The following is a 21,531-nucleotide window of genomic DNA, read 5'->3' as shown; positions in this document are numbered from 1 at the left end:
ATGCTAGGGGGCTGCAAGGTGACTTTGGATAGGCGGGGTGAGTGGGCAAATGCATGGCAGTATAATGTGGATAAATGTGAGGTTATCCACTTTGGTGGCAAAAACAAGTAAGTAGACTATTATCTGAATGGTGGCCGATTAGGAAAGGGGGAGATGCAACGAGACCTAGATGTCATGGTACACCAGTCATTAAAAGTAGGCATGCAGGTGCAGCAGACAATGAAGAAGGCGAATGGTATGTTAGCATACATAGCAAAAGGATTTGAGTATAGGAGCAGGGAGGTTCTACTGCAGTTGTACAGAGTCTTGGTGAGACCACATCTGGAGTATTGCGTACAGTTTTGGTCTCCTAATCTGAGGAAAGACATTCTTGCCATAGAGGGAGTACAGAGAAGGTTCACCAGACTGATTCCTGGATGTCAGGACTTTCATATGAAGAAAGACTGGATAGACTCGGTTTGTACTCGCTAGAATTTAGGAGATTGAGGGGGGCTCTTATAGAAACTTACAAAATTCTTAAGGGGTTGGACAGGCTAGGTGCAGGAAGATTGTTCCCGATGTTGGGGAAGTCCAGAACAAGGGGTCACAGTTTAAGGATAAGGGGGAAATCTTTTAGGACCGAGATGAGGAAAACATTTTTCACACAGAGAGTGATGAATCTCTGGAATTCTCTGCCACAGAAGGTAGTTGAGGCCAGTTCATTGGCTATATTTAAGAGGGAGTTAGATGTGGCCCTTGTGGCTAAAGGGATCAGGGGGTATGGAGAGAAGGCAGGTACAGGATACTGAGTTGGATGATCAGCCATGATCATATTGAATGGCGGTGCAGGCTCGAAGGGCCGAATGGCCTACTCCTGCACCTATTTTCTATGTTTCTATGTTTCTATGTTTCATCTCTGGTCTTTGTCCAACCATCTCAAGACAAGTCAAGAGTGTTTTATTGTCAAATGTCCCAGATAGGACAATTAAATTTGTGCTTGCTGCAGCACAACAGAGTATGTAAACATAATACATAACGGGAGAAAAAGTTCAGTGTGAATATATACACATGCACACATACTCAATAAATAAACAAATATAGTGCAATAATAATAATAGTCTGTTGTAGTTCAGAGCTCATATACAAATACAACCCTCAGTTATATCCACCTATTACCTGTGTGTAGGAAGGAACTGCACCATAAAAGATTACTGCATTAGATAAGCACCTGTGGGCTTGAATGTAATAGGTTAAGTCCAGGGAGTCAGATATGGGACTTTATGCGTGGGTCAAATATATTGTCAATGTAGAGGGGTTAGGAGCAAGGCCAAGTGTGCAGGAACTGCAGTTGCTGATTTACACCAAAGATAGACACGAACTGCTGGAGTAACTCAGTGGGATAGGCAGCATTTCTGGAGAGAAGGCATGGGTGACGTTTTGGGTCGAGATATTATCTCCTTCTCCAGACACTACTCAATCCGCAGTGTGTTTCCAGTTTTACCTGTTTTCAGTTCAGATTTCTAATGCTTAGTTAGACACAGGAGTAACTCAGTGGGTCAGGCATCTCTGGAGAAAAGGGATACTGTATGTGATGTTTCCGGACTGAAAGGTAGAGGTAGGGGAGGGGGGTGGGGAATTGGATGCGAGAAAAGGCCATAACAAAACAGGGCTGGCAACAAATGACTTCAGGGAGGGTGGAGTCCATAATTGCCTATTGTTGCCTGGGAAGGTGTGTTAGAGAAATACAAGAATGCGAACAGTGGAAGTAGTCGGGTGTGGGAGGGTGAGTAGGGGATGGAATGCATGAGTTACTTGAAATTAGATAAATCAACATTCATACTGCTAGGTAGACAAAATTGCTGGAGAAACTCAGCGAATGCGGCAGCATCTATGAGGACCCTTCAGTCTAAAGAAGGGTTTTGGCCCGAAACGTTGCCTATTTCCTTCGCTCCATAGATGCTGCCACACCCGCTGAGTTTCTCCAGCAATTTTGTCTACCTTTGATTCTCCAGCATCTGCAGTTCCTTCTTGAACATTCATACTGGGTGGGGTGGGGGAGAGGAGGGGTGAAATGTGATCTATCTTCAAATCCCCACACTCCTTCCATTAGTTATCCAACATACCCATCTCTTGTTTTTCTGCACTGATTTTCAGATCTCTTGTTTTTCTGCACTGATTTTCCTGATTAGTAAGGGTGTCAATGGAGAAGCTAGGAGAATAGGGTTGAGAAGGAAAGATAGATCAGCCATGATTGAATGGCAGAGTTGACGGGATGGTCCCAAAGGGCCTAATTCTGCTCCTCTGACTTATGAACTAACATATGCCTCCAATCCAACTCTGGTAGTGAGATTCAAGGTCTAACCATTCTTTGCAAAGATATTTTTTTCCTGGCTTCCCTATTGGTTTTATTTGCAGTTGTTTTTAAAGTCACAAATGCAGGGCTCTCTTGCAAAACTGAACATAAAATCATTCAGAATGGGAACAGGCCCTGCAGCTCAACTTGCCATGCCGACCAGGACGCCCCATCTACATTAGTCCCACCTACCTGCATTTGGCCCTTATCCCTCTCAACCTTTCCTATCCAAAACCTGCTTTATTGACCAAGTTATCGGTCAGTTGCCTTTACTATCATTTCTTTATGTGTCTTGATGATATTTTTTAAACTAAAAATAAGCTACTGATGCTGGAAATCTGAAGTCTGAACACTTTTCTCAGGGTAAAACTAGAGGGCATAGCTTTAAGATGAGAGGAGAAGACAGCATCTTTGTCTACTCCATCATTCTATTTATCTCATCACTCCAGAGAAAATCAGCATGGCAAAAATAGGTGAGGAATTTATTGTGCTTAATTTAGGAGTGCTCACTGCTAAGTCTCTCTCAATCAGTATTCTAGGTATGTGTTGCATTGTTTTCAGTAGGGATAGAGAGGTAGCGTTTCAGGTAGGGCCCCTTCTTCAGACTGATGGTGGCAGGGAGGAGGATGATGCAAAAGAGAGGTGAGGGCAAAACAAAACCAGGCAAGTGACAGGTAGAGGAGACAAAATGCTGGAGCATCTCAGCGAGTTACTCCAGCATTTCATCTTTCCTTGGTAAACAAGCATCTGCAGTTCCGTGTGTCTACAAATGGCAGGGAGGCATAGGCGAGGGGAGGTTTGATTGGAGACGGGTGGAGTTTCACGTTGCTACATTTTATCAAGACATGGTGAGACCATATGGTCTTTATTTTGGAAGTGCAAAGGCTGAGCTCAAACTGGGAGTTGGGGAATAGTTGGGAAATTCAAGCTGGAAAGGGTGCAGAGAGGATTTACAAGGATGTTGCCAGGACTTGAGGGCCTGAGCTATAGGGAGAGGTTGAGCAGGCTAGGACTCTATTTCTTGGAGCACAGGAGGATCAGGGGTGATCTTATAGAGGTGTATAAGGTGATGCGAGGAATAGATCAGGTAGACGCACAGAGTCCCTTGCCCAGAGTCGAGGAAACGAGTACCAGAGGACATAGTTTGTGAAGGGGGAAAGATTTAATAGGAATCTGAGGGGTAACTTTGTCACACAAAGGGTGGTGGGTGTATGGAACGAGCTGCCAGAGGAGCTAGATGAGGCAAGTACTATCGCAATGTTTAAGAAACAATTAGACAGGTTCATGGACAAGACAGGTTTGGAGGGATATGGGCCAAACGCAGGCAGGTGGAACTAGTGTAGATGGGATATGTTGGGCGGTGTGGGCAAGTTGGGTCGAAGGGCCTGTCTCCACGCTGTATGTCTCTATGGGTCAGTAGTTTGTCCTTTCTATATTCTTGTAATTCATTGTTTCCAAACTAGAATGCTGATCTCATCAATGTTTTTAAAGACTATGGGTTAATTTGAAGATAAAATATAAATGTCTGTTTCATCGTGGTTTAACAAATTTAGATCTGTAGATATATTTTAATGTTCTTAAAATTAGGGTGTGGTTTTTGTAATTTGCTCGCCCATATTAGCACTGCAATAATGGTTTGCAAGTTGCTTTGACTGTTTATTCATTCATCCTATGATTTATAAATTGAGGGGTGAGTGGTCTGTTAACCATCAAGTCTGGAGGGGGGTCTCGATCGAGGAGTTATCTGTTCCTTTTCTCCAGAGATGTTGCCTGACCCGCTGAGTTACTGCAGCTTTCTGTGTCAACCCTCAAGTGCAGTTGGGTTGGGGGGAAATGAGAAGTTAAAATAACTGTTTTTCACAGTGTCAAAGCCCGTCTCCTACTCTCCAATAATACATTTAGCAAAGGCATATCTGATTACATAAAAGATAGACACAAAGTGCTGGAGTAACTCAGCGGGACAGGCAGCATCTCTGGTCTCGACGCTTCGGGTCGAGACCCTTCTTCAAATTCAGTCCTCACCCAGACTGAAGAAGGGTCTCGACCTGAAACGTTACCCATTCCTTCTCTCCAGGGAAGCTGCCTGTCCCGCTGAGTTACTCCTGCAGATTGTGTCTATCTTTGGTGTAAACCAGCATCTGAAGTTCCTTCCTACACATTTCGTCTGATTACATAAAAGTTCCCTTGTATCATCTTCTTTAACGTGTGCATTTTGTGTAACAGATTGATAACATATAAAAATCTTCACGTTACTTTTGAAGGAAAGCTGTCCCACTGACTTTGGACTTGGTGACAAGATGCCAAGGGTGGTGGTGGAGAGAAGCTTTTGATTGGAAGTCTGCGTTGTACTGTGAGTGCCAGTGCTATACTGAAAATATTGGTGCTGGGACCTTTGATGTTTGCTCAGGTCAAGTTAAGTTTATTGTCATTTGCACAAGTCCAGTGAGGTACAGGTACAATGAAAATGTTGTTTTTGGCAGTATATGCATTAATGTATACTCCTGACAAACTGTAAAGTCTACAACCTTTTCGCTGAACACTTATCTTCGGTCCGCCAAGGCCCACTGGATCTTCCGGATGCTAAACATTTTAACTCCCCTTCCCATACCCATATTGACCTTTCGTCTTGGACCTCCTCCATTGGCAGAGTGAGGCCACACGTAAATGGGAGGAATACCACCTCATATTCTGCTTGAATAGTTCACAACACAATGGTAATGAACTTTGAATTCTCCAATTTTAGGTAAACTGGTGGAACAGCACCATATATTTTGCTTGAGTAGCTTACGGTATGAACATTGAATTCTCCAATTGTAGGAAAATTCTACAAACACTCACTTCCCCCTCCTCTTTCCCTCTCTCTCTCTTCACCCTCCCCCCCCCCCCCCCCCCCCCCCCCCCTGTGCCGCTTCCTCCACTAAAATCTGTGAACTAGTTCCAAACTTTGCAATGATGTATCCCTCGGGATCACACCATCCCTAGCCAACAATCGGCCTATCATCGACCTTGGTTCCACTACCCCTCCCCCCTCCAATCAATCTGAAGGGTTCCAACCCAAAACCTCACCTATCCATTGTTTCCAGAGATGCTGCCTGTCCCACTGAGTTATTCCAACATTTTGTGTCTATCTTATAATTACTTGGATGTGAAAGGAGGTTGTATGATTAGCAAGTCTGAGGATGGCACAAGGATTGACAGTGTCACAGATGGCAAAGAAGTTTAGCTAAGGCTACTTATAGGTCAGCTGGAGCGTTGATCAGACTGATGGAATTTAATCCTGACAAGAGTGAGGTGATGCATTTTGGTAAGTCAAATAAGGATAGGACTTACACATATAGTAGGGCCCTAGGAGTCTTGGTGAACAGAGAGACCTTGGGGTAGAAGGCCATACTTCTTGAGTAAGGTTGCCAGGAGTTTTGGCTAGAAGGCTGGAAAATTGGGTTGAGACGGCTCGATTCAATCACCCATGATTGAATGGCAGAGTAGACTTGATGGGCCAAATGGCCTAATTCTGCTCCTATAACTTATGAACTGCCTTGAAATTGGCCACACAGGTTGATAGGGTGGTGAAAAGGGCACATGACATGCTGCCTTGATTGGATGGGGCATAGAATATAAGAATGAGGACATCATGTTATGTTGACAAAACATTGGTTAGTCCACACTTGCAGTCTCGCAACCTATAGGTAAGATATGACCACACAGGAGGATGTTTCCTTGATTGGAGGCCATTAGTTATAAGGAGAGATTGGACAGGTTGTGCTTGTTCTCCTGGAGTGAATCAGGCTGTGGGACGGCCTGATAGAGATTTATAAAATTGTAAGAGACATAGAGAGCGTTGAGTGTTGTCAAAATCTGTTTCAAACCGATAGGGGTATCAAAAAAAAGAGGGCACAGGTTTAAGATGAGGGGAAGGAATTTTCCTGGACTCTCAGTCTGGAGAAGAGTCACGACCCAAAACACCACTTATTCCTTCTCTCCAGAGATGCTGCCTGAATCGCTGAGTTACACCAGCTTTTTGTGTCCATCTTCGAAGGAACTTTAAAGAAGGTTTGAGTGGTATGTTTGTTTACGCAGATAATAGTTAATATCTAGAATCAGTGGAGGTTATGGAGGCAGCAACTCTACCACTGCACCTCTGTGCCACCATATTCTCATGTAATCGTAGATTTCTTGCTCATTTTCTATATATACAGCCCTTCCCCCCCCCCACACGATCTATCACCCAAACAGATTAGAGTCCTCAATCATTTGGATTTAACAATGATATAACAGATACCTTTATTGGTTACATTTTTCGTTTTCCCAGATTTATTTTACAACTTCTGCTTCTTGCGTATGGCGTGCACAGCCTAAAGTTGTAGGACAACTTGTTCTGTTTGATCTTATTTGATTGTGCACGGCAGGTTAATTGCATTCGTTGAAACAGGGCCGACCGGTTGCAATCTCCCACCCCCACAACTGAACATTGCCAATGCGATTAACTCTCATTATTAGCCCAATCATAGCCCAAGTCATAGCGCATGGAAACAGGCCCTTTGGCCCAACTTTCCCACACCGATCAACATGTCCCATCTGCACTAATCCCACCTGCCTGCATTTGGCCCGTATCCCTCGAAACCTGTACTATCCATGTACCTCTCTAAATGCTTCTTAAACATTGCGATAGTCACTGCCTCATATAACCTCCTCTGGCAGCTCGTACCATTACCCCACCACCCTTTATGTGGAAAAGGTTATCCCTTAGATTCCTAATAAATCTTTTCTCCCTCACCTTAAACCTACTCGATTCCCCTACTCATGACAAGAGACTTGTGCGACTACCCGATCTATTCCTCTCAAGATTTTGCACACTCATATAACCAGTATATTCCAGTCCCACTGTTCATGCGCCTCTCAGTCTTAAAAAAAAAAGCCACACTTCTCACACTGAAAGATACACACCCACCAACAAATATTTTATTGCTTTGTTCTGTTATTTTGTTTAAGGATCTGGGCTCTGAAGGCACCAAGATTAAGTTGATGGACATATACAATGGATATATAATAAAAACCCCCTCACAGTTCAGAAAAATATACATAGAAACAATATCATCACACATTAACACATCTTTACTGTTTCAAATTACCTTTTCACCATGTGACAAAATATGGTTTAGAGGAATAAAAACAAAAGCACTGTACTCCATCAAGAATACACAGTTTAGGGATTGCCATGAAAGAACAATGACCCTCATATCTGTAAGTACCTGCATGTTAAAGTCCTTTGCGGTAGGCTTAACGACGATACAAATGTTTCTCAAACAAAGCCCGTATTTTAACTCCTTTGGGCCTTAACTTACAACAGTGGGTCTCACTGTGTTGCTTATGCTCGATTCCTGTCAGATCTACTGCTGTGATCGGGACTCTGAGATCGATTAACGAAGACAGCAGAGCTGCCATCTTCTGGTCAATCACTTGCATCTCCAGTACCAATGCGTTTACCAAAAAAAAAAATTAGACAGGGTTAACGCTCATGTTGAAACGAGCGGATGCCATTTTGTATAATTAATGAAAAGACGATCTTAGATTTAGATTTTTATAACTCTCGAGGTAATGGGAAAGAGGGAATACTGAGAGAGGTTAAGAACTCCATTGTTTGAGGTACAAGCAAAAGGAGTGTTAAAAGTCATTGTCCAAACTTGTATGTACCACAAAAATTCGTGACAGGAGCCTGGTTAATTCCAGGCTGCTATTAATTTGCTTGCATCCCAAATTGATTCTACCACAGCTTAGAATTTGCTCGCATCCACGTCAACTTTAAATGTATCACTTTCCAAACCATCATCCACATATTGCAAGCAGCATTGTAGACCGGCCAGTAACACTGTAATAAATGCCGATCGAGCTGCAACTAGGATTGAACCATTTGGGCTTGAAGATGGGATGGCCAGGACTGCAAGTAGTCCTTGACTGTAAATGAAGTGTCAGACATGCATGACGGGAGGGGAGGAACGTATCCTCCATTGGATTTAGAGTTTGGAAGAAATAGGAAAAAGAGGTAGTAGGAAAGGTTTTGGCGTTGGAGGGCAAGTCGGAAGCTGCAGGTGGGACAAGGTTCAACTGACAGATGACCTTTCTCTTGACATGATTGAACTTCCCCAAAGGAATTAGGTAAACCTTTCTGATAAAACGCAAGTTCCATTCATAAAAGTACAAAATAACCTCTTTGAAAGTTTGAGAGCCTTGAGGCGGAGTTATAAGACAGTCAAGGCATTTAGATAATTGGCAGTATGGACTAAATTGGTTCCATAAGATTTGAAACAAATGGCTATTGGAGAAAGCGAGATACAAACACGTGCGACCCACTGCTAAAGCCCCTCCTTTCCCAATCTCCCACCGACTCTGTTCTATCTGTCCTTCTTTGTATGAGTCTGACTTCTGTGGACTCAAAGCTCCTTCAAAGAGATGGCGTGTTACACGCAGAGTTAATGGGTAATCTCATTTAGGCCACGTACCCTAGTTTTGTGAGACAAAATTATGAGGATAAAAAACAGTCCATCAATATTGGCCGAGGAGGTAACGTTCCTATACAATACAATAAACAAGAAGGACATTTTTTTCAAAACAGATTGTCCCTTTTGTCAGCCTTCACAGGTAGTATTAGAAAGTTTCTTCAAAATACATCTCATTAAAAAAAAAACCAAAATCCTATTGACATGGCTTCCTAGTTTAAACGCTAAAGTATTAAAGAAAAACACAACATTGGCAGCAAACCAAGGGATGAATATTTCTAATCACCATTAACCTGTGAAAGATTGCAGGGTGGATAGACCTCAGGCCACTGGACAAAGAGACATCACGAATGCCACCCTAAAAACTTCTTGTGCAGATTAATTCCAGTGAAAATTGTCAACCCCTAGATATCACAATGTACAGTGGCCTGAGGAATATTGACCTCTATCTGTCCTTTTCATAATAGTCTTCCATTTTTATCTTGTAGGCCTTTTGTCTAGAGGGTGTTGAGCCACGTGCAATTTTTTAAAAACATTAGTTTCTCAGCCAGGGAGTGGGCGGAATGGAAAATTTTCCAACTCGGCCTAAATAAGTGGAAAGCCTTCAGCAATGCAGATATTGTACAGACACCAAGCTGCCATTATGAAGGGTGCACATGGGAAGCTATTGTAGTTAAGCCTTCATCTTAACTTGAGTTAGGTTCTGTGATATTGCAATTGAGTCAGGTATCTTATCAGGCTCTAAGATTGACCTTCTGTTTACAGCCCCGGGTCTTCTCGGACTTTACATCTGAAGATGGAATGTGACTTCCAAAGAGTTGCCCTATAACTGCATTCCTTTCTCTACATCTCCCAAACCTTGAACATGTTCTGCAGGTGCAATGCAATACCTACAATAACCACATGCCTGGTTGAACGAGACTTCGAGAAAACAAGGTCAGGGCTCATCACAAACCAAAGGCGGCCCTTAAAACGTCAAACCAACATTAGACTTTCCACAGCTGCCCATTAGAAACGACTTTTGTCCCTGGAGACTCAAAAGATTGCACACGCTGGGATCGTGATTAAAAAAAAAAACCTGTTGGAGGAACTTTGCAGGTCAGGCAGCATATGTGGAGGAAAATGGACATACAACGTTATGGGTTGGGACCCTGCTTCAACTGGTAGTCTGAAGAGTCCCGGCCCATAATGTCCTACATTTCATTCCTTCCCCAGTTGCTGTCTGACCCACTGAGTTCCTCCAGCAGACGTTTGTACCCATTGTGCTGCTTTGTACCCATCCTCCCAATCATGGGTCTGCATTATTTTGATACATCAACGTACCTATTGCTTTAGAAAACAATTCAAAAACTAGGTTATATTACAGGAAGGAACAGAATACTGTCTGTCCTGGCTAACAAAAAGGCTTTAAAAAACTGGAGTAAATGTGAATGTGGTAGGATAACCACAATAGAAATATTGTGTACAAGATATTTACAGCAGAGTTAAGTGCTAGGTGAGACCGCTAACAAATTTAGGTTTTGATACTCAAATGCAACAATGCCTGAGTACCATCACTGAGTGCCTTTTATATGTCATATATATAATATATATATAGAATATATATATAGAAAAGAACCCACTACTTTTCTAATATTCTTCCACTCCCACTATTTTGTTACATCTTTTAAAATAAGAAAACATTAATTCTGGTGTAAAAGAAATTAAATTACAAAACAATCCAATTCTCTGCTCGTACTTTCCTCTCTTAGTTAGACAGGGATGTTTTGTTCGTGCTTTTGAGCAGCCCACATCTTCATTTTCCAGAGGTACTCTTTCACAGATTTTGTCCGGGGGGGGGGGGTGTGTGTCTGTGTGTTGACGGTTTTATTTTGTTCATAAGCTCTGCAGGAGATGTGTGGACAGAAGCCTAAGTGGAGTGGATTGGGTGGGAGGGGGGGGGGAGTGCGAAAGTGGGGTTGGGAGAAGGGGAGTGTTTACACCAGCACTACTGAGCAGTACTAAGTATTATACAGACTCCTGACTAAAATGAGTAAAGTGTTCAGTTCTTGTATCCCATCCCTATCCCCACCGCCAACCCTCCTCAACTCTACCTTCCAGCTCCCACTGTTTCTGAAGATACCAATCTCACTCTTGGAACACAGCAGGCAACCCTACACTAGCTCCACCTAGTGCCCATTTTCTCCACAGATGCTTTTTGGGCACATAATGTTGATAGGCTAAGGTGTCAAAATTCATTATTATTATTACCTACTGAAGAAGAATAGTAAAATAGTAAACTCTCTCTGAGACTCTATCCCATTCCTTTCTTCTTTATGTTCTTATACCTTGCTTGGTTTGGTGCCAAATGCCTTATTAACGGGAAAAGCAACAATGAGTCACTGTACTAATGGTGGAAAGAGAATAGGATGTCAAGGTAAAATGGCCAAAGCACCAATGTTTGCTAAAATCGTACCAAATCAAATAATTATTTTGGATAGTTTCATTGGTGGGTCGAACCGTTAGTTACACAAAATTAGAGTTATTTTGGGCACATGCCAGGATCATGTATTCTGATTGCACAGTTCCTTTGATCAGAGCTAAACTTCTTAATTCTGTAACAGTCTTGTCCTTGAGATTGTGTTAGTAAATGCCAACAAGAATGGGGGAAGAGAAAGGAGGAGGGTAAATACTGACCTGGTCACAAAGCTAATTAGTTGTAATCGTAATGGTGGAAAGTTAGTAAAGATTGATCACGAGAAAAATGTTGGGAAAATGTTAGCAGTAAGAGCATGCAATTCAAAAAAACCCATCTCTGTATTAAATATAACAACTTCAGAAGCATGCAGGAATACGTCACTTTCCCAATCAAAATCAAATCTATTCCAGAGGTGCTCGGTAAAGTCAACTCATTACAGATACGACAAAAAAGTTTCCAAAGATTTGTGCATCCATCTAATGCTTTAGAGGTAAAGTGTGCCCTGAATGTACAGAATACATGAGTTCCCAGTTTTTTAACACAGTGGTGCCGAGAACGAAGGGGGGTTTGGCAGGGGTGGGGGTTGTGTGGAGTGGGGGGGGGGGGGGGGGCTGCTGCCATATACGGCGGCAGGCAGTAGAAATAATTTTTGTAACTTTTGCGTAAACTATTGTAACAGCCACACCTATGTACTGCCTGGGTGAAGTCTACTCTATAATTTTCCGGGTGTATGCAAAACAAAACATGTCACTGTACCTAGGTACATGTGGCAATAACGTATCATAGAATCATTGGAAACCAGTTTTACATTGGGCTCCAAGCCCTCAGGTTAGGCATGAGGTGACATTTTGAAAGAGATGGCTGCCTAGCAACTCTATTGACTCTGACCTTTCAAACAGTAATCGTCACGTCCAGGACATTGCAAATCACTTGGAAAATTTGACCAGGCAGCTTCTGTTGTGAGTCACCCTTGCAACCCTGATGCCACTTTCCTGCCAGAGAGAATGTGATAACGTCCTTTCCCATGCAACACTCCATTCAGTGCTTTGTGGAGCACATGGACCATATCGTTCTGGGGCACCCATCATTGAGCATTCCTGGGACAACATGGTTTTACTTGCACTGCACCTGACAGGGTGGCCTGGATCAATCAATCAATCAATCAATCAATCAATCAATCAATCAATCAATCAATGAATCAATCAATCAATCAATCAATGAATCAATCAATCAATCAATCAATCAATCAATCAATCAATCAATCAATCAATCAATCAATCAATCAATCAATCAATCAATGAATCAATCAATCAATCAATCAATCAAGTTTTATTCGTCACTGGATGGTAAGTAAATGAATCGTCTACATTTCTGGCAAGCCCTCTGCTCTCCAAATTCCCAAACAGTCCCCAGTCTCTGACCAGTCACTTGATACGAGGACCTCCACCAACCCTACAGATCCCTGTCTCCACCATTACCCTGATGTGCTGCCTGGCCCAATCCTCCCAAACACATCCACAAACTTCCAAACAAACTTGTCTTTCCACTCCGTGTTCCCCAAATAAACTCCCAGTTCTTCCTGATGAACATCACTCCACCCCCTCCTCACAACAATCAGTCCTCCCTGATCACCGTAAAGTACCAACTGTCAGTGCTCTCCAATCTCTCACCTTCAGTACCGACCGCTATTGTTTGCACTTCCCTTCTTGCAAGTGCTGGCCTACATTGCCTCTCCCTTTCTCCCACTGCCTGCAGTCTTGTGAGAGGAGGAGCAGGCAGTACATCTCTAGCTGTGGAAAAATGTACATGGTGTGATGTGTAAAGCCAAGGCCCCGGGAGAATGGAAGTAATCATCTGGCTGCCTTTGACGAAAAGCTTGTTAGCACCCCAAAAAGATAATTGCATCATTCACTCCAAATGATATCCTAGCATTTCTGGTCTTCATGGATTGGTGACCAACAAGTCAATGTATTAGAAGGAGTGCATTTCTGGACAGGATCTGAAAACGGAATTTAGCCCAACCAAATAATGAGTAGATGACCACCAGTGTTTCACCTGAACAAGTGCTAAAATACAGAGCCTTGTCCCAGGATGGGAATTTTTTCCTTTTCCACCAGAGACCCCCTGAGTCAATGGTTGTGGAAAGGAGCAGTGAACCATCTCCCATTTTCCCTCTGCCTCTGGTTTCCCTCCTTCCGCTTGGTTTCCTCTCAGTCTGAAGAAGGGTGGCGACCCAAAAAGTCACCTATTCCTTTTCTCCAGAGATGCTGCCTGGCCCGTCGAGTTACTCCAGCATTTTGTGTCTATCTTCGGTGTAAACCAGCATCTGCAGTTCCTTCCCACGCCTTCCCATGTTACAAAGCTGATTTAAATCTACCCAGCAGATCCTGATCAGTGGAATAAGCTTTTAGACACAGTGGTGTTGATGCCAACGCCCACCAAAAGGAAGAAATTAATTAATTAAAACTAACATGGCCTCATTGCAAAATACCACCCCAGTGTCCTGAAACTTCAGACTTTAGAAATACAGCCCTGGAAACAGGCCCTTCAGCCCGCAAGTCCGCACTCACCCCGTACACTAGCACTATCCTACAGGGACAATTTACAGGAGCCAATTAACTTATAAACTTGTTCGGCTTTGGAGCGTGGGAGGAAACCGGTGCACCCGGAGAATACCCACGCGGTCACACGGAGAACCGGCAAACTCCATATAGACAGCACCCATAGTCAGGATCGAACACGGGGCTCTGGCGCTGTGAGGCAGCAACTCTACCACTGAGCCACTGTGCGGCTCTGCTGGAAGACGCTGCAAGATGATCTGGCTGTACACCCCCCTCCCCCCTATCCTCCTGAGATAAGGAATTGGAAAATTGCTGGATAGAAAATTGAGGAAATCAAATTCCCAATCAAAACAGACAGGAAAAACAGTGTTGTGTGTGGTATTAAAATATTGCTCCTCAGCTAACCTCATATACTATCACATTCATGAAAACTAGATCATTAAATGGGTCTTGGTAGGGATGACATGCTACATGACTCCTGAAATTGGTGCTCTATTTCTGTTCACTTGCTTACTCCTGCCGTCTTCCTCCTTCCTTTGTAGAAGAACTCCTGAAATGAAGTACCGGTAATTCCAGTTTCAGTCTTCCTTATCTTTTGTTTTAAATGCAAGCATGTTCATATCTTTCATTCATTTGTTCTGTGTACCTTCTAGATCTCTCGTTTCCCTCTCCCCTGACTCTCAGTCTGAAGAAGGGTCTCGACTCAAAACATCGCCTATCCCTTTTCCTCCTGAGATGCTGCCTGACCCGCTGAGTTACTCCAGCTTTCTGTGACTCTCTTATGTTCCAACCTGTTCGTCACGACAATGAAACATATTGGTAGGCAGAACGTAGCTTCACCACACTCTGGCCAACTCCACAAGCAGTCCAAGAGTGTGCTATTATAGCAATTTAGTGCTCTGAAAAGACAAAGGATAGCTTAAATGGCATCAGGCCAGGTAAATGACCAAAGTGCTTAGCTCCATTACTAGTAAAACATGTACACTGCCTATCCCATGCTGCCTTCAGGGTATTCATTCAGCTATAAACGCCTGCCCTCCTACATATTGAACATGTTATCTCATCATCAACACATAGCTGTATGTGGAAGCTTACTGTGCACAAAATGGCTGCCATGTTTCCTACCCGACAACAGAGACGAAGTTTCAAAAACTATTTCATTGGCTGGGCGTTGATCTGAAGTTGTAAAAGCCGCTATATAAATGCAAGCCTTTCCATCTTCCGCTACTTGAATTATATCATGAGTCATTTTAGGGGAGATGATAAAGATCTTTTTGAAAGTCAGAAACTATACAGACAAGTTCCCAGGCCCTCGGTGTTACTTTACAGACCAAGGACAGGACGTGATGCAGTTCCCCACAACGTTAATCTCTTTGGCTACTTCAGACAAACTCTCTCATTTTTTTAGGCGCCGTTTGCCTTAGATGGGAATTGTATGACTTTGGCAAGATTGGCCAAAAATGAAATGAGACCGTTTCAAGTGTAGATTTTTCAGAACCTGCTTGGTTGCTCATTTTTTGGACTGCGATTTTCTTTCTCCTCAGCCCTAACACCCTTCTTCCTTTTCATTCGATACAGAGACAATCCTTTGGCTCCTGATTTTACTTCAATGAGTTCAAATTATTTGTTCCTACGAGCACAAAGATTCAGAGTCACTTTGGAGAGCTGATTAAAATTAGACAGTGTATCCCCTATTTCTTGTATGCTACCCACGAGATATGGACTGCAGAGATAGTATTTTTCCCCAGGAGAGATTTCAAACTTTCTACAGACTTTCTACAGACTACAGAGGCTTTAAAAGGCAGATTTAAAAAGACAAATTAAAAACACTGATATGTTAACAGGAAAAGTTCCTTTTAGTTTCGAGCCAACTGCTTGGGATAATCCTGTTTACCAATAAAGTACCATGTCAATATTCACATTATAGGCTCACTGGCAGAAAGCAACCCATCAGATGAGGTGCCAGCGAACAGCAACACCTATGGAACTGCATCCAAACATGAGTTAGTACCCTCGGGGGGTAGGGACAACCAGGCGGGAGAAAACTCTCCCAGTACCTTAACTTCAACCCTACAAAAAACATTTATGGGTAACCAAACAAGTTATCCACCCTAATCCAACTTCCAAGTTGTTAGGAAGCAAGGGGTACAGGCTGGCGATCCCTTGCCCGTTTTGCCACGCACCTGCTTTTACAGACAAGTCCCCGTTGCGCCAACCTTGCCTGACCGAGCAAATCTGCCAATAAGGCGAGATATGAGGGGAGTCCCTTCCGATAAAACTATAAATACCTTGCAACTTGTCCTGCCCAAAGACATCTTCGACTCCAAACCGCACAAAAAAAAAAGAAAAAATCACTCCGAGGAGTCGAAAGACGTGTGGTCGTACCGACCCCCCCCCCCCCCCCCGTCAAGGCGACACCCTCCCATTGCTCACAGATTTTGGGTTGAACAGTCATTTTATGAATGCAAACAAACAAAACGTAGGTGTTTTACTTCTGTTCTCTCCCCCTTTCCCCCCCCCCCCTCCCCCCAAAAAAACTATTATAGATAACATTCCTACATACAAGCCCTCATTAACACACACTTTCTGAAAGTGATCTTTATCCAATACTTACTATCCCTGAAGTGTAAATATTTTTTGTTTGAAAAAGGAAGAAAAACTGTACCGTCACCTCTCAATGAGCTCGGGTTCTGGAGAGAGTGAATAAAAACACACACATATATATGACCCTCACAGAAGTAGTGCAGAATATTGTTCTTTTGACTTCACAATAGTTCATTTTTTTGTCTTTTTACATTTCTTCGTAACAACGTAAAAATATCTGTGTTTCCGTGAAAAATAGATTTTTTTTGTTTTGCGTTTGGTAAAAATGAGCAGGCACCAGTTGTGTAGATACTTGGCAGGTGGCAGCACCCTCTGTGTAGGGGATGTTTGGGCACGGGCGCGCTAGTCCTTCACCAGCCGGTACACGTGGTGCTGTGCACCATGCTCGCTTGTTGACACCTCAAACACAAACGCTATACACAGCAAGGTCTCCTGGGTGTCCCGGTTGGTCACAACCTAGCAGAGAGCGAGAGAAAGAGAGAAAGAAAGGTGAAGCACAGCGATGCAGGACAAATACTGCAGGATCAAAGCACAAGGATGCAGGACTACTACTACAGTGGTGCGCTCGTAGACTCACTGCCTCGCCATTCCTGCGGTCTTGGTTCAATCTTGGCTTTGAGTGCAGTCTGTGTGAAGCTCGCTCCTCTACTAGGGCTCGTGAGGACACAAAGATCTTCATCAACATCCCTGCAATTTTCTCTCTTGCCTCTCTCAATAACCTGAGATAGATCCCATCAGGCCCTGGGGCTTTGTGTACCTTAATGCTCTTCGAGAAACCCATCAGCACTTCATTCTTGATTCTAAATGCCACGGATTATTCGTATACACCATGTTGATCTCACTATCCTCCATATGGGCAGCATGGTGGTGCAGCGGTAGAGTTGCTGCCTTACAGTGCCAGAGACCAGGCTTCAATCCTGACTATGGGTGTTTGCCTGTACGTTCTCCCCGTGACCTGCGTGGGTTTTCTCCGGGATCTCCACACTCCAAAGACGTACAGGTTTGATGGTTAATTGGCTTGGTATAATTGTAAATTTTCCCTAGTGTGTGTAGGATACCGTTAGTGTGCGGAGATCACTGGTCAGCACGGACTCGGTGGGCCGAAGAGCCTGGTTCCACGCTGTATCTCTAAACTAAATTAAACTAAACTATACCCTTCTCCTTGGTGAATACCGATGGAAAGTACTACTTTAATACCTCCCCAACATACTCAAACTCCGTCCCTTCATTAATTATTGAGTTGATCGACCTTCCCCATCGATACTCGCTCACTTTAATATGCATAAAATGCTGAGATTTTTAAAAAAAATCTGATTTAACATGGAGATTTCATGGCTTCCTTTGGTTCCACTAATTCCCTTCTTGAGTCCTCTCCTGCTTGCTTTCTATTCCACAAATGTCTTAGGCTGCCTTTGTCTTTTGGACCAAATGTACCTCTCCATCGTCGGAGGTAAAGATGTACAAACTGCAGCTTCACACTTTGTGGGTTTGTACTGACATCTACTACAAACCCACTGACTCCCATAGCTTTCTGTACTACACCTCCTCCCACCCTGCTTCCTGTACTCTATCCCCTACTCACAATTCCTCCGTCTACGCCGCATCTTCGCCCAGGATGAGGTGCATCAGAGATGTCCTCATTCATTAGGAAACGGGGGTTCCCCTCTTCCATTATAGATGAGGCTCTCACTGGGGTCTCCTCGATATCCCGCGGCTCCGCTCTTGCTCCCCCTCCCCCCATTCGCAACAAGGACAGACTACCCCTTGTCCTCACCTTCCACCCCATCACCTGTCGTATACAGCATAGAATCCTCCAACACTTTCGCCACCTCCAACGGGATCCCAATACTGGCCATATCTTCCCATCTCCACCCCTTTCTGCTTTCCGCAGAGGATGTTCCCTCCGCAACTCCCTGGTCAACTCGTCCCTTCCCACCCAAACCAGCCGCTCCCCAGGTATTTTCCTCTGCAACCACAGGAGATGCAACACCTGTCCCTTTACCTCCCCCCTCGACTCCATCCAAGGACCCCGACAATCTTTTCAGGTGAGGCCAAAGTTCACTTGCACCTCCTCCCACCTCATCTACTGTATCCGCTGTTCCAGGTGTCAACTCCTGTATATCGGCAAGACCAAGTTCAGGCTCGGCGATCATTTCGCTGAACACCTCCGCTCAGTCCGCCTTAACCTACCTGATCTCCCGGTTGCTCAGCACTTTTACTCCCCCTCCAATTCCTAATCTGACCTTTCTGACCTGGGCCTCCTCCATTGTCAGAGTGAGGCCCAGCGCAAATTGGAGGAACTGCACCTCATATTTCGCTTGGGCAGTTTACACCCCAGCGGTATGAACATTGACTTCTCTAACTTCAAATAGCCCTTGCTTGCCCACTCTCTCCATCCCCTCCCCCTTCCCAGTCCTCCCACCAGTCTTACTGTCTCCGACTACATTCTATATCTGGCCCGCCCACTCCCCTGACATCAGTGTGAAGAAGGGTGTCGACCCGAAATGTCACCCATTCCTTCTCTCCAGAGATGCTGCCTGTCCCGTTGAGTTATTCCACCATTTTGCGTCTACCTTCGATTTAAACAGGTATCTGCAGTTCTTTCCCACAGTGTAATTCTCCCTCCCCATGTGTCCTCAGTGCCATGCTGCTATTTACCTGCAAGATGGTGAAGTTCTCTAGCACACTATTCATCATGTACTTCTCTGGTAAATGCTTGAGTTTGTGGATGAAGTTGATCATGTATTCACACATTGGGGAGCGATGGATCCGATATACAAACCTTCCGTTCTCTAGTCGGGCATATTCTGTCTGTGGGTGAAGATTTGGAATGAAATAATTTATTATACAGTAAATCCTTGTAACAACTGACCTCTATATAGTGGACTTGGTCTGAGACTACCATTGCACTACCCCCCCCACTCCCGCCAACAAGATAGCGCCAAGTGGCGTGTGCTTCCGGTCACGGGAGCAGAGAGAACGAGCAGCATGAAGGTGGCGTGAGTACCGGGCCCGTCCCTGGCCCACCGCGTGTGGGATGGGGAGCTCTGCGGTTCCCCGGTCTGGCCTGCAGTTCCCTGCGGCCTGTCCTGTCGGGAAGCCTTCTGGCTTCACATACACATGACACATAAGGCATCCTAGCTCAGCATTCCACTGCAGGATCTCCCACTGCAGAGTAAGTGCAGCCTCAATGCCAAAACCTGACACTAACAGAATCCCTTAAGGAACTGTTGCCACCCCTTCCCCAACTGTGAGGCTCAGCAGGCCGTCAATGCCAACGTTCAATATCTTTTGATGTCTTCTGCAACACCTCTTAACTGGAGTCTAACCTTGTGTTTCCAGTAACGTTTCTAGAGGGGCCACTCACCTCCACCTTCTCTACCACTTGTTTTCCAAAGGAGCAGACCTTCGTGGAGCAAGTTATGGTCACGTTCTCAGAGCTAGTGTATTGGCTGCTGACGCCATAAAAGGCCCCAGGTCCATCCTGGATGTTGCTGTTCAGGTCCGCCTGGGGAAACAATACACAGAATTAAATAGGACTGGGCGGGACGTTGGTGCAGTGGCCTTGCGGCACCAGAGACCCAGGTTTGATCCTGACTGTGGATGCTGCCTGGACGGAGTTTGTACATTCTTCCTGTAACCACGTGGGTTTTCCCCAGCTGCTCTGGTTTCCTCACACATTCCAAAGACGTGCGGGTTTGTAGGTTAATTGGCTTCGGTAAAATTGTCCCCAGCGTGTCGGATAGGGCTAGTGTGCGGGTGATCGCTGGTCACGGCGGTATCGGTGGGCTTGTTTCCACCCAGTATCCCTAAACTAAAACTACCAGCACCAATTTGTATTTATGTAACACCTTATATTTTTTAGTTTTGAGTTCCAGAGATACGCAGAAACAGGCCCTTCGGCCCACCGAGTCCGTACCGACCAGCGATCTCCGCACACTAGCACTATCCTGCACACACTAGGGACCATTTACACTTATACCAAGCCAATTAACCTACGACCTGTACGTCTTTGGAGTGTGGGAGGAAACCGAAGACCTCGTAGAAAACCCATGCAAGTCACGGGGAGAAGGTACAAACTCCGTTGTAAAAGGGAAGGACACTCAGCAGGAGCACAGTGGGAACAACTGGCCAGATTATGTTCTCCTGGCCTCTGCTTTGTTGTGGCCTCCCACAGCATCCTTGCAGCCACAATTGCTGTCTGCAGCCGCCTGTTCCTGACGCCCAGTTGCTGCGACTGTTTTGCAAGGAGTGTCGTCGTTGTCTCAGGCAGTGCAAACCAAAGGGCTGCCTCCAGAACAACCTGTCGGATCTCCGCGGGGCCACATTTCGTAAGGAGGAGATTGACAAGATTCTTTATTCGTACGGGTGTCAGGGGTTACGGGGCAAAGGCAGGAGAATGGGGTTGAGAGGGAACGATAGATCAGCCATGATTGAATGGCGGAGTAGACTCGATGGGCCGAACGGCCAAATTCTGCTCCTGGAACAATGGACAACTATAAATCATCCCCGGCGTGAGATGGTGGAAGAATGTGGGGCGAGTTGATGGAAATTTGCGGAAAATGAAATGGGATTAGTGTAGGGATAACGGCAATGCTTAACACTTGACGGACTCCATTATACAAAGCGCTCATTGCCTGCTGTATGACTCCATGTTTCTATGTTCTTCAAAGGCAAGACATTATGCTCCTCGCTATGACATATTGCTCACATATCCAAAGCAAGAACATCTATAGGAGGAATCTACTGATTCCACATTTTCATTGCCTCGCGTCGTAACATATCCCACTTCATCAGCCAAATGTTTCTGAAAAAAATCCTTGGATTTTTGCCTCCTCTGTGGTATCCAGAATAAACTGTCCTTCTTTATCCACCTCATCCTTGCATCACAGGTAACAAGGTTTACCTGTAGTTCTGCTACCTGACAGGGAAGTCTTGCAGCTGTGTAGTTTCACTCTCCATACAACCAGTGGTTTCAACCTGGTTGATAATCACACAGAACTGGTTTAACAGCACGCAGGTCAGACAGAACAAACCCGCCCCCTCTCTGTCTTCCATCTTTCTCCCCCCCCCCCCCCCCCC

At 44.6% G+C, this 21,531-nt stretch overlaps 2 protein-coding genes across 14 annotated transcripts in view; both read right to left on the bottom strand.

The window, feature by feature from the left end:
* The window catches only part of rpl10a (ribosomal protein L10a), a 216,781-nt gene that overhangs the window by 146,150 nt on the left and 49,100 nt on the right, over positions 1 to 21,531 (bottom strand). The window lies entirely within an intron of this gene.
* Positions 16,642 to 21,531, bottom strand: part of LOC129708828 (transcriptional enhancer factor TEF-5-like) — a 219,528-nt gene continuing 214,638 nt past the window's right edge. For all 13 annotated transcript variants that reach the window (XM_055654836.1, XM_055654839.1, XM_055654844.1 and 10 more), the window contains 3 exons: positions 19,817 to 19,957; positions 19,108 to 19,260; positions 16,642 to 16,905 (listed from right to left, as the gene is read on the bottom strand). In XM_055654836.1, the coding sequence (XP_055510811.1) occupies positions 16,792 to 16,905; positions 19,108 to 19,260; positions 19,817 to 19,957 (408 nt within the window). In that variant the 3' untranslated portion in view covers positions 16,642 to 16,791. The remainder of the gene's footprint in view (positions 16,906 to 19,107; positions 19,261 to 19,816; positions 19,958 to 21,531) is intronic.

This window comes from Leucoraja erinacea, chromosome 24 (genome assembly GCF_028641065.1).
Source record: "Leucoraja erinacea ecotype New England chromosome 24, Leri_hhj_1, whole genome shotgun sequence".
NCBI lineage: Eukaryota > Metazoa > Chordata > Chondrichthyes > Rajiformes > Rajidae > Leucoraja > Leucoraja erinaceus.
This window is presented reverse-complemented; position numbering and strand designations above follow the sequence as displayed.